The 13673-nt window shown below is 32.2% G+C and overlaps 1 protein-coding gene across 1 annotated transcript in view; it reads left to right on the top strand.

The window, feature by feature from the left end:
• The first annotated feature begins 596 nt into the window (after nt 1-596).
• Nucleotides 597-13673, top strand: part of LOC114339254 (uncharacterized) — a 265488-nt gene continuing 252411 nt past the window's right edge. The window contains exon 1 of the mRNA XM_028289881.2: nt 597-857. Within this exon, the coding sequence (XP_028145682.1) occupies nt 767-857 (91 nt within the window). The 5' untranslated portion in view covers nt 597-766. The remainder of the gene's footprint in view (nt 858-13673) is intronic.

Raw genomic sequence — 13673 nt, 5'->3', positions numbered from 1 at the left:
CGGTTAAAGAGACAGACACTATTAGATTTACCGCACAGACATTAATATTGTTACAGTAGCTAAGTTAATATTATGTAATACAGTAATTTAATATTATCTCTATATAGATGTGTGGCGCTGGTCACAATCTCTTCATGTCATTATTTCTCAGATAAAATGTGCCTATTGTTATATGTTATAACAGATTGCCTAATAAACATTAAAAAAAAATCGGACAAATTTAGGAGATTCGAGACATTAAAAATGACCAAATTTGAAGGTGGTGCGTTAATTTTTTGGAGAAGTGTATAAAACCAATTTTTTTCCTAAATCACTATTAAGACATTTTTTTATTTATTGAATTTTTAATGTTAATTTTACCCTCTTATCTCTGCTTATCTTATATGCACAGAAATTCAGTCCATCTCTTATTGTTGGTATATTTCCTAATGCCCCTTATATTTTATTTAAATATACAGAACTGTTAAATTTATCAGCAAACACTGGTTAGGATTTGTTAGCACCACCAAATTTCGCCCCCTAATAGCAGAAGGGTAACAAAAGGTCTTCGGTTCCGTGAACGTGGGCCGGGCAGTATCCTATAAAAGCCAAATCATGGCAGCAGGGATGAAGAGTCACCCGAAGTTTGTTGCGCTATCACAACACCACCTCAACATCAGCCAGCAACAAGTTGCCATTTTGCGTTTGGTATCATTTTTCGTTAGTTGTAAGCTGGTCATCCCGCGGCGTGAAAAGTTTGAAGGGCGAGCAAAAGAAAATTCGAAAAATGTTGAGAATCTCCGGTCTCGGGCGCAAAGAAGCGATGATGAAAATTGTTGCTGTCGTTCTGTTTTTCTGTTTTGCTGAATGTGCTGCTGGTAAGAATATAACAACAAATCTATTTAAATTTTCAAAAAATTTTCATTGCCCTTAATGGTATTATATACTTAACTATATAAATTTTTGTAACTTTTTCATATAAATAATAATAGAACCCAGAAAACTTTTTAGCAATATTTCGTTATTGAGAAGTATTTAAAAGGAATAAAATAATAAAATAAAAAACAGTTTATGTTATATATTTATAAAATTATTACAGTCGGAAAAATGAAAGAATACCCATATGAACAATCACATCAATCACTTATTTTGTATTTGCTGTCTTTTGCTATAAATAACAAACGTTTGTTATAGAAAAAGATAGCAAATACAAAATAAGTGATTGATGTGATCGTTCATGGGTATTCTTTCATTTTTCCAACTGTATATAACTTTAATTTTAGACGATATAATAATTATTTGTAAAGGTGCAAATTATATTTTACCATATTAGAAAGTTATCATCTATTGTATATCGTATTTTGCTTTTATTCCGTCATTACCCTTATAGGGAAATAAGCAAAAAAAAAGACCTTGATTGGAACTGAAAATTTGTGGCAAATCTGAAATTTTTCGGCGTCTTTTTTTAATTATTAACAATTTAGTGTAATAATTTATTATTAGTTTTATTATATTTAGTTATTTAGTGTAGTAATATATTATTACTAAATAAATTTCTTTTTTTTTATTCCCAATCAAAAGCTTTATATTTAAGATAAAATTAAAAAAAAATTTAAAACATAAAGTATGCTTTAAAATGGCGATTGTTGAAAATGTAAAAATCAACTTGGATATTTTTATCATTGCGCCCAAAAATTTCATATCTCAGGAATATTGTTAATAAATAAACAACGAAATTTGTTTAAAGGATATAAAAATATATGTTTCCCAAAAAGTTTCAATTTTTTATTCTATTCGAATAATCTCATACTTTATAATAGAAATATAAGTCTTTATCTTTAAAACTAAACTAATATTAATTAATTTTTTGATTTATTATAAACAAATTAGCTGGGAATTAAAAAATAAATCCTACTTTTAATCTTAATCTTCCCAAACTTTCTATTACTTTCAAAATTGAATAAAAATTCGCAGCTTTTCGAATTTGAAAAAAGATTTTGTCTACGACTAAAAGTTAAAAGTTATTTTTTTTAATTCTTTTTGTTTTTGATACGTATTTATAGTTTAAATTTTAAACTTTCATGTGTATGTTCATTATTCATTATTTTCTGACTAATGTCATTGAGAAAAAGAACTACGTGATAAACAAATAAAATAACTTTTTAACAAATTGATGGATTTATCTAACATTTTAAGAGTTTATTAAGGATAGCAATACAAAACTTTATGAGCAATAACACATTTGTAGGTTAATTTTTTACAATAGTTATAAACAATGAACGGTGTTGCCTGATTTTGCAGTTATCGAAGCAACAAATTAATGTTACATCTTTTAGCATCCGCCAGTTTAAAGTTTTTTTATGTTTTTAAAGATAAAATATTCTAATTTTACCTTAAATATCAAACGTTTTAATAAGAAGCAAAAAATTAAAAATATCGCAATTTTCACACTACACTGTAATAGTTAAAAAATATACCAAAATCTCTGCAAAAAATATAAATAGGTTTTCTTCACATGAACCTACTCGTATAATAACAAAAAAATTCTCCGTGCTATACATTTATTATATATATTATGTTATTAAGTATACCAATATTGTACTTATATTAACAACTATTTGATTTTATTAAACAGCTTGTAAAGAATAGAGTAAAACTATAAAATAAGTTGTTTATTATTTGACGTTTCGACTACCAGATCGACATTCGTTAAGAGGAAACAGTAGCGATCAACAGGTAGCGAAAACGTGTTCCAAGATTGCGGCTCTAATTTTGAATATTTTTTCGAGATATTTGGCACACGTATTCGTAATGTAATACAGAATGGCGGTACAGAGCCCAATTTGAAAAATATTTTAATATGTGGAAATTACTCTCTAATTAAATACAATATTAAAAAAACGAGCCTGTACCGCCATTAAGAAGAACAAAAAAATACACTTTCTTCAAATAAACTTTTTTATCGGATGCCTAGATTTTGTGTCATTTTGGAACTACTAAAATTTTTTATTTCATTAGTAGTTCCAAAATGACACAAAATCTAGGCATCGGATAAAAAAGTTTATTTGAAGAAAGTGTATTTTTTTGTTCTTCTTAATGGCGGTACAGGCTCGTTTTTTTTAATGTTGTATTTAATTACAGAGTAATTTCCACATATTAATATATTTTTAAAATTGGGCTCTGTACCGCCATTGTTTATTATATTACGAATACGTGTGCCAAATATCTCGAAAAAATATTCAAAATTATAGCCACAATCTTGGAACGCGTTTTGGCTACCTGTTGATCGCTACTGTATCACCTTAAAGAAAAGCGTGGTGTGAAAACCGTTTATTCGATTTTTTAAATTTTTTTATTTTTTGCTTTTTAGTTGATTTTTTTATAATATGTTTAATTTTATTCACTCGTAACTAAAGCAGAGCGTTTCTTAAATATTTTTTTTAATATTGTTTATATTAAAAGTAAAACTTTCGTTCGTCTTTAGCAGATGCCACCACGGCATCCATGTCATCATAATCTTTTTTTTTTGTGGGTCGAGGCTGATGGCCAGAATTTTAGTGGTTCAGAGATAATCAAATATGTGCGTTCTGAAGAGACTCTAACAACAGTTGAAAATAGGTGAATAATTTTGGCGCTCTCTGAACTTTTGGCGCTCTCTCTTGTTTCGATTCACAACGAAAATATTATTTCTTATTTTTTTTAATTCAACTAATATTCTGAGAATTGCGAATTAATCTTTGTTGGAATTTTACCGTGCTGGACAGGCGGGTAGGGAAATGCAACTTTATAGATCTCCCTCGGCCATCTTTGCTCCGGCGATTCGTTGGCTTGTAAATTATAATAGAAGCCATGAATTGTGTAACCAAAAGATTAGTTATGATAAAGTTTTATTTTTAATATTGTTAATATTAAAAGTAAAACTTTCGTTCGTCTTTAGTAGATGCCGCCACGGCACCCATGTTATCATAATCTTTCGTTTGTGGGTCGAGACTGACAGCCAGAAGATTAGTGGTTCAGAGAGAATCAAATATGTCTTCTCTAAAAAGACTCTAACAAGAGTTGAAACTAGTTAGAGCATTCTTGGCGCTTTCTGAACTAACTAAAATAAGACGGCTCTTGTTTCGATTCCCAATGAAATGATTATTTATTATTTTTATTAATTCAACTACTATTCTGATTATTGGGAACTAAGCTTTGTTGGAATTTTACCGTGCTGAACAGGCGGGTAGTGAGATGCAACTTTATAGATTTTCTTCGGCCTTCTTTGCTCTGGCGATTCGTTGGCTTGCAAATTTTTAGATGCCACGAATGGTGTAACCAGAAGTTTAGTTCTGATAAAGTTTTTTTTAATATTGTAAATATTAAAAGTATAACTTTAGTTCGTTAAGGGTCAAGTTGACATATTTCAGTGGCTTACTACTTTTTTTTCTTTAAAAAATTCAAACCATTACCCGTATGCACGACCATGATAAATATCAAATTCTTAATTGTATAAGTATCAAAAAATTCGTCAAAAAATAACTACCTCTTAGATCCCACCAAACTTTATTTGCATATCTCAACCGGTTTTAGAGCAATAAATAAATAGTACGTTTTTAAGAAAAATTTCAACACCCCGTATCTCGGAAACGAAGAATATGCGGACGTACGTACACCCTGTATATAAATATATCTCATCTGTAATCTATAATTTTAGTAAGACCGAAACCATTTGAAAACCTTTTTAATTGGAAAGGAAATCAATTAATTAAATTTTCTCAGTAAATGTAACATCATTATTCATAGTGCAGTCACTTGAGTCACTGAAGGTTTTCACCTCTGATTTCGTTGAACCTTCATCGATTTTTATGAAAATTGGTCAGTAGTAAGAGAATACCTCAAGGACCAAAGGCGACATGATGCCAAAATGCGCTTTTACCCTGGGGGTGGATGCCACCCCTTCTCGGGGGTGAAAATTATTTTATTAAAAATAATGCCATAAGTCCATAGAGGGACAAATTATAAGCAAAATTTGTTATATAAAGTTATTAAAATAAATCAACACTTTTTGAGTTATTAAAGACCAAAAATTTTATTTTTTCGTAAAAAAATGCATGTTTTAAATCGGTTTTTCACGTATAAATCAAAAACTATAAGCTTTTACAAAAAAGTTATTACTGAAATTGAAGACAATAAAAAATTGAATACATTCCTCACATAAACAACTAAACTGATGTTAGTTCAAAGTGAGTTATTGGCAATTGAATGTGTATTTTTTTCGATGAGTACTCAAATCTAAGTATTCAAGCTTAAATAACGGGAAAACGATGCAATGTATAAAATATTCCTGCTAAACATTTGTCAAAGTACTTCGTAATACCTATCAAATGAGCTTCAGAACAAAATAATAGCGTCAAAATTAAGCAAGTTATAATGAAAATAAAAGAACCGTTTCGAATTTTTTAGGAAAAAGTGAAAAATAAAATATACGCCATTTCTACAAAAATTAAAATTTATAGTAATCCTTACAAAAACTTCTTTATATTAGCATAAGTAATGTTTTCGATAATTTTGACCGGTTTAGAATGCATATTTTGAAAAAAAGATATAATTTAAAAAAATCAAAATTTTTAAAATTATTGTAATTCTCATATTCTTTTGATAATAACTCCAAAAATACTCAATATACGTAAAAAATTATATATTACCAAATTTTAGATTTTCTATGCCAAATATTCTACCTGTTTTACTATTTCTATAGGGTAAAAAATAACCGAGATAGAAAAGTTTAAATCTTAAATTTTGCTGTGGGAACCATGCAACCGGGGTCATTTAACCTTTCATTTTTTTAAAAAGTAAGGGGTTTAGAACACTAGGTTTAACATGCTTACATAGTACTTGGAATCAACTTTTAAAAAGTTTTTAGATGAACGTCATATCGTAAACACGAATGGAGTTATTAAAAAAAACAATAACATTTTTTGGAAAAATTTTTAAAAGATAAATTTTGAAAGAATTTTGGAGCATAAATTTTAAGGCTCTCAACATGTTCGGGGGCTCATTTGAGAGATATTTTAAAGTACTTTGACAAATGTTTAATAAGTTTATGCTATAAAATGCATAAATTTCCTGTTATTTCAGCTTGAATACTTAGAGTTTTTTACTCGCCGAAAAAAATATAAATTCAACTGCCTATAACTCACTTTTAGTTAACATTAAAAGGTTTTTCTAGTAAGAGATTTATTTCATTGTTTATTAGCTTCAATTTTGATAATAATGACTTTTTTGTAAAATCTTACACTTTTTGAGTTATTGATGAAAAATTGGTTAAAAACATGCATTGTTCTCAAAAAAACTTAAAATCTTTGATCTTTAATAACTCAAAAAGTTTTGATTTATTTGAATAACTTTATATAACAAATTTTGCTTGAAATTTGTCCCTCTATCGAATTATGCGGTTATTTTTAATAAAATAATTTTCACTCTCGAGAAGGAGTGGCATCCGCCCCCAGGGTAAAAGCGCAAGTTGGCACCATGTCACCTTTGTTTCTTGAGATATCCTCTAACCACTCACCAATTTTCATGCAAATCGATGGAGGTTCAACGAAATCGGAGGTAATAGCTCTTATCCACCTTCAGTGACTCCACTATCAGGAAAAATATAATTTATAGTCTATGAATAAAAGTTTTCAGTAGTAATTGCACAAGAGCTCTAAAATTATTGAATTTTTCCCGAGTGACACTTTGACAGTTTTAATTTCACGAGCCGAAGGCGAGTGAAATTATGTCAAAGTGTCACGAGGGCGAAAATTCTATAGTAATTTTAGAGACCGAGTGCAATTTGTTGCGATTATTTCATGAATAAAACTGTTCAAAACCAAAATTTTATTGTAATTTATTTATGTAAGTACAAATTAGTACAATCCAACACACAGTTGTTATAAATATTTTTTCTACGACCGTTTAATAATATGCTCATTATTCGCTGTTTTTGAATAGATAATAACACCCATTACTTTACCCGTGAGTAAGGGTTCATCACTCACGGGTCATTACTCACGGGTTGAAGTTAGATTCAAGTGGTGCATGGCACTTTTAATATACCTATTAGCAAATAAAATACTTAAACTTGTTTATTTAATAAAATAGTCATTGTAATTTATATCAACAATTTAATTCGAAAAATGTTTAAAGGAATTTTAACTGTAACAATGGGTTAGTATATTTTTTACGTTTAAATTTCAACATTTGACATTTTAAGATTGACGTTATTCAAAGGTAAATATAAACAATCGCTATTAATTCCGTAAAAGGGCTTACGGATATGAAATTTATATCAATGAATTCTGTTACACTTACTGTTATTGTACAATAAATTTTTATTGAGAGCACGCGTTCCTTTTCGTGTAATTGCCTTAAAATATGTCTTATTTTTAAAAAGCCACCTCCATTCCATGACAATAATGTCAACTGTCTGTTTCATTGTTTCGTAAGCTCAAAGAGGTCAATTCTAACAGTGTTGCCATAGTTATATAAAATATGTTTTCTTATGAAAAATAAAATCTTTCGATTTTGAATAATGTTAGTAGTTGATAATAGTTATATTTTCTACTAACCCAAATAAAAAAGGTCGTAGAAAAAGTATAGTATTCTACTTGCATGTAATGACTATTACTCACTCCGATGAATTACCATACTCGCCCACGGCTCGTGTAGCAAACTTCATCATCGTGAGTAAGAGTCATCATTACATGCTCGTTGAATAATATACTATAGCGGCATAAGTAACCGGTAGGTAATGTAATATTTAGTTTTGTGGGGGAACATAATCTCGGGAAGAAATTATTTTTCTGTAAGAAGAATATCTAAGCCTACAATATACGAGTAGTCATATTTTCAGTCTGCAAAATTTGAATTAAATGTGTATCTTCCAATGAAACTATTAATTTAAAGAAGCCGTATTTTTGTGGCATATTTTTATATAAAAAGTTCAATTTCCATGTGTCTCAAGCGAAAGGTTTATAACCAATGTGTTTTGTTTGTACATTGTCTGAATATCCCAGGCACTCGGCTGTTTCTCTATGCAGACGACACGGCTCTACTCACGACAACTTCTCGATACAACCCATTACAGTTCACCAAGAATAGCTGAAAGTATGAAATTCTAACTGCCTGCGCCGAACAATGAAGTGAAAACGCATTCGGAAGGAAAAAGATAGCCTGTACGCGCGGGTGATATTTAAAATATAGGTACAATCGGAGACACAAATATAGAAACGTAAAATAGGTCCCGTATACAATTATTATTATTGTCATTACTTTTCTTCAGTATATTTGTAGTATTTTTTTACAAAGTGAGATGTAATAAAATAGATCCAACAAAAACCGCTTGTGTTGCTATAAATTATGGCATTATAAACCAAAAATTATATTTTTATATTGACTATTTATACTTTATATTAAGTACCATTATATTGACCAAAAAGGTTTCGGAGAAAAGGGCGTAAGCAGTAGGGTAATAAAGTAGTAATAAAATCGTCTATTGCAATACTAATAGAAATTAGATGTTCGGTCCCGGTGAAGCATAAATATGGTGTGTTTGTACCAGTACCTTTTGTTAAAAGAGATATTTATAAACTTTCTCGTATCCATTTCCATAGCATTTGTCGTCATCGTTTTATTCAGTCCACACAAACTTTCCACTAATTTAAAATCAAAACTGACATTTTTTTTCAGCGACATATTGCTTCATAGAAGCCCATACTAACTCTATAGGATTCAAATCCGGATGATACGGGGGTAACCGTAAAACTGAATGTCCTTTATCCTCAAGTATTTTGTCAATTTCATAGGTTGTAAACCGAGGCTTGTGTAATTGTATAATGTCGTATAGTTCAAATTTCAACATGTCATCTGTAAAGGAAATATTTCGCGTTGTCAGCCACTGCTGCATTTCTGCTTTCCTTGAAGACATAGTTGGACATTTCTCAGTTTGTACGTTGTGATACGGTGTATTATCAATCACTAAAACGCTGTTCGGTGGCAAATTTGGTATCAGTTTATCCTGAAGCCAGTTTTTGGTAATTGTCGTAGTTCATTGCATCATGATAATCTCCTGTTTTTATAGTAGGTTTGTAGCGCAGATAAGCGTTTTTAACAAAACCACTTTCACCTCCAGCATGCACTATTACAAGCATCTGTCCTTTAGATACTGGTTTTTGTATGCCCTTTGTTTGAACTATCAGACCAGCTCTTTTGGTAGGTATGAGATGAATGGACGTATGTTTCATTCATGTATATAATTGGGCAATTTGCGTTCCTGTTACGTTTTATACTATGCAAGAAATTCAGTCTAAGATGTTGAATATTGGGCTTTTCCATTAATAATTTTCTATTAGTTCTGGTTTTTCGCCAACGAAATCCCATCTTTCTAATTACTGTTCGTAGGCTTTCTATGGAACCTGAGTAGTTGTACTCCTCTGCAAATGTTCTATGTATCCGTTTCACAGTTGCGACTTGTTTTGTGTTATACAAAAATCCATTATATAACGTCGAAGACGCCCTATATCATAATCGTCCAAGCACGTTTTTGAAGCGCTTTTTTTTCTCTTTTTGTTTGGAGTTGCAAATGAGGAACATTCGCCATCTTCAATTAATTGCATTTCCCGAGCAATTTTTGAACGCTGCTTAAATTAACACCTGTTGCCAATACCACACGTTCCTGCACTTTTTTCAAATCTCTACACGGTTCATTGTTTTTCGCTTCATTTCTCATAAAATGTATCACGTTTGCTATCACTTCCCGTGTCTGATTATTTAAAACTTTTCCCTTCAGATTCGATTTAAACTCCACGTCTAATATATGTACACACCACAGATTTTCAAATTTTAAATTGACTCTCCTTTGCGGTTCGTACTTACAAAAAATGTTTCGCAGACTGTACCGACTTGTTCTCCTCACAAACGGTAGATATTAAGTGAACGCTCAGTGCGAGATCCGTCGGATGACGAATGCGCATCATGGGCGTGGTTATTTTCAGACTTTCAGCTATTCTTGGTGAACTGTACTCATCCACAGAAGAGCCCAGGCTCTGTTGGACGCGGTCGGGGATTGGTGTTGTAAGTGGAGAGTCACGCTGAACGCGAACAAAACAACAACAATTGTGTTTCGCGCCCCTTCTGTGTCAGCAAAAATCATAAGAAATGAAGACGACCAATACCCACTGAGATTGATGGGAGAAAGGCTTGTTCTCAGCCCGACTGCGACCTACTTGGGAGTACAGTTTACCAGGACTCTTAACTGGGACGCAGACCTAAAGGCAACTTTAGATAGGGTAAGGAACAGAGCCAGACTTCTCAACCCATTCTCAGGACGTATTGGCAAGACACACAAGAAGACTCTCTTACACACTTACAAGACCTATATTCGACCCGTCATTGAGTACAAATCATGCCTCTACTCTCTATGCACTAGAGCAAAGAAAGAGAGGTTGTTGCGAGTGGAACGGAGAATCTTGCGTAGATGCAACTACGAGCACTGGAGATATCCCTCAAACGAAATCCATAACCTCTCAAACATACCCACAATTATCGAGAGAATAAACTCTCTGAACAGGAACTTCACAACCAAAGTAATCAACGATCCCACCTCCGACACACAAGAATCTCTTAAATGTTCCTGTTCGTCTTCTGGCCACGTATTCTACCACGCAAAGCCCAAGCGAAAAAATATTCACCCACCGTCTGCTCTAATGCAAACATGCATTGACGAACTCCCAGTAGAATACGAAAACATCCTCGAGGCTACCCCGTTAGCCTACCGCACCCACCTATAACATATCCTCTTCCCTACCCCGAACAGGGAGAAGTTGGTTTTTTGCGGTTTCCCAACTTCATTGCACAATTATACCTGTTCGTCCCAAGAAAATAGCCGCAACTATTTTCACCACTCGAACGCTCACTGTCCACGCTGCGCTCAAAAGCCACCTCCTGACCGCCCACGAGGGACGCAGGCCTGCCTGTCGTTGTACAATGGTTTCTAGGGAGATTGGTCGAGAGCAAAGCACGGACAGTACACGTAAATGTCTATGGAACCAACATCAACTCCATCAAACTTTCTTCTCTGTTGTCTTTTGGCCTTCTGGACACCACCGTCCGGCATAACCCAGGAACACCAAGAACACCACACTTACCCAGTGCGTTTTTCGGACTGTTTGCTTTTACTATCCATCACAATACATTCACCACAAACACTGAAGAGGACAAAATCCTAAACGGGGACACTCATTGATAGCATTTCCACAAAGCATTTAATCTTTACACGCAAATCAATACAATGAGATGATGTCTGTACAAACTTATGATGCAAATAGTTTAATACTGACGCAAAAATCCGCGAATAAACTCAGAGTTACACAAAGAACCAAGGAACGTGCAATGCTGAACGTGAGCCTTCGAGACAACACAACAAACCAACAAATCAGGCAAAGATCAGGAGTTGAAGACGTCATCGAAAGAGCTACGATGCTTAAGTGGAACTGGCGAGGGCACTTAGCTAGAACATAAGATGGACGGTTGACAAGACGAGTCATACAATGGAAGCCCAGAAACTATAAAAGAAGCCGTGGAAGACCGACTAGATGGACCGACGACATAAAAAGATTAGTAGGAAACTGGCTACAAGCGGCTCGATGTAGAGAATACTGGAAGGAATTGGAAAGCACTGGACGCGAATGTATTTAAATTTTGATGAGTGAGGGGTTAAATATACTCATTTCTTCTTAAAATACATTAGTCATCAAATTTTTTGCAGAATATCTCGCTTAGTTTGAATGTAATGGACATTTAGTAGTGCTCATTTTAAAGGTCTTTTCAAGCACTATAAAAGTTGTAAGTGTCATTATACACCTAAAATCGACCGTTTCTCTGTTATTTCAAGTTGAATACATCGATTGGAGCATGCAGCAAAGAAAAACAAACTCTTCTTACCTACCATATCCCTCTTTCTATTTTAACTAGAAGATTTATGAAGGAACGAATCTCTTTGTTTTTTTATAACCTACAGAAATATTTTATATAGTTTCTTTGTTAGATGCATAGTTTTTAAGGTATTGACGAAAATCCGTCCAAAAAGGTGGCATTTTTTAATGAAAATGGCCAATTTTCAACCACGAATAACTGAAAAAGTATTGAGTTTGCAAAAAATAATTATAGAACAGTTTTTGCTTAAAATTAGATTCTCTAGCCTCTTCCGTGGCTATTTTAACCAAATCATTTTTCACACGCGCGAAGGGGTGGGTACCACCCACAAGATAAAAGCGCACATCGGCATAGGGTAGACTGTGTTTCATGAGCTATTCCCTACTTACTGTGAAAATATCAAGTAAATCGATGTAGTAGGATGGAATTCCCTCATTGACAGCCCTATTACAGGTTTTTTGAAGTTATACTTCTTTACCGGCGATAGAGGGTGAATTTTTATATGGTAAAACCTAGCGACCGGGCGCATGCGCATTATAACTTTGTTCTGATTGGATGTTCAAATGACATGTCAAAAATTATTCAATATGGCGGCTGTGGCACAGCTGTAGTTAGATTATTTATGGTTGTTGCGTTTTAAAATTTTATGGTTGTTGCGTTTTAAAATTTGTGTGAAAAGAAACAACAAACAAAAGTTAGTTAATAGTTATACTCCCTTTTTAAATAGTTTTCATATACCTATATTTTTGGACTTTTGGACTATTTTGGACAATTGGACAAGGAAAACTCATTCTAATTTGGTAAGTAGTTTTTATTATAATCATATTGTAATTATACATTTGGATTAGGTTGAAATACATACATTTATTTTCTCAAGAATGCGGATTTTAGAGAGAAATCCCAAATTAGGTTCGATTTTTATTTTTAAATTATGATTTTTTGGCGTAGATTAATTTATCTAGTAGGTATGTAATGCTTTGATTTACATACTTAATTTGATTACCAACAAAAGTTCTACCAATCTTCATCTAATATATTGTTTTCTTACTGTTTTGTTATATTTTTATATTTTCTTCCACAAAATTTAAACTACATAATTTAATTTTCAAAACAACTGTCAAACAGTACAACGTTCAGTTACCGTATTTTTCCACATGATAAATAATGTGGGATTGGACGAGTTAGTCTACGCTTCGATTACGAATCAAAGCGCCACGAAATTCACGAGTTCAATTCCCGATGCAAGTTTTATTTTTTTATTTTTTTATGCATGTTATGATTGTAAGTATATTTGTTATATAATTTTTTTTTCAGAAAATGCGTATTTAAAATTTTTGCCAACAATTATTATCGTTCAGAGATCATTTTTTCTTTGTGGCACTTTTCAATGTGTTTGTGTGCGTTTTATTCTTTTATTTTTTAAAATTTTTGGTATTGTCTTAAAAATCACATAATATGTAGTAGAAGTATAACTTCTTACGTGCGTACAAAGTACACACACATTCTTTTTTTTCTTGAATCTTGCTTATTTCATAAAAAATTTGCTTATTTGTGCGACATTTTTTGCTTATACGAGTATAAGTGCTTATTTTGACCTTTCTGTCATGCTTATAATCCGGACTTTAGTGATGATGATAATTTTTATGACTGAGCCAAGGTATAGCACAAAATTTAATTGGTTTAAAATTATTGAATATTTTATTCATATATAACTGAACAGCTTGGAATTAAAGCAT

This window comes from Diabrotica virgifera, chromosome 8, assembly GCF_917563875.1.
Source record: "Diabrotica virgifera virgifera chromosome 8, PGI_DIABVI_V3a".
Classification (NCBI taxonomy): domain Eukaryota; kingdom Metazoa; phylum Arthropoda; class Insecta; order Coleoptera; family Chrysomelidae; genus Diabrotica; species Diabrotica virgifera.
The sequence above is the reverse complement of the archived record's forward strand: the minus strand, read 5'-3'. Positions and strand labels throughout refer to the sequence as shown.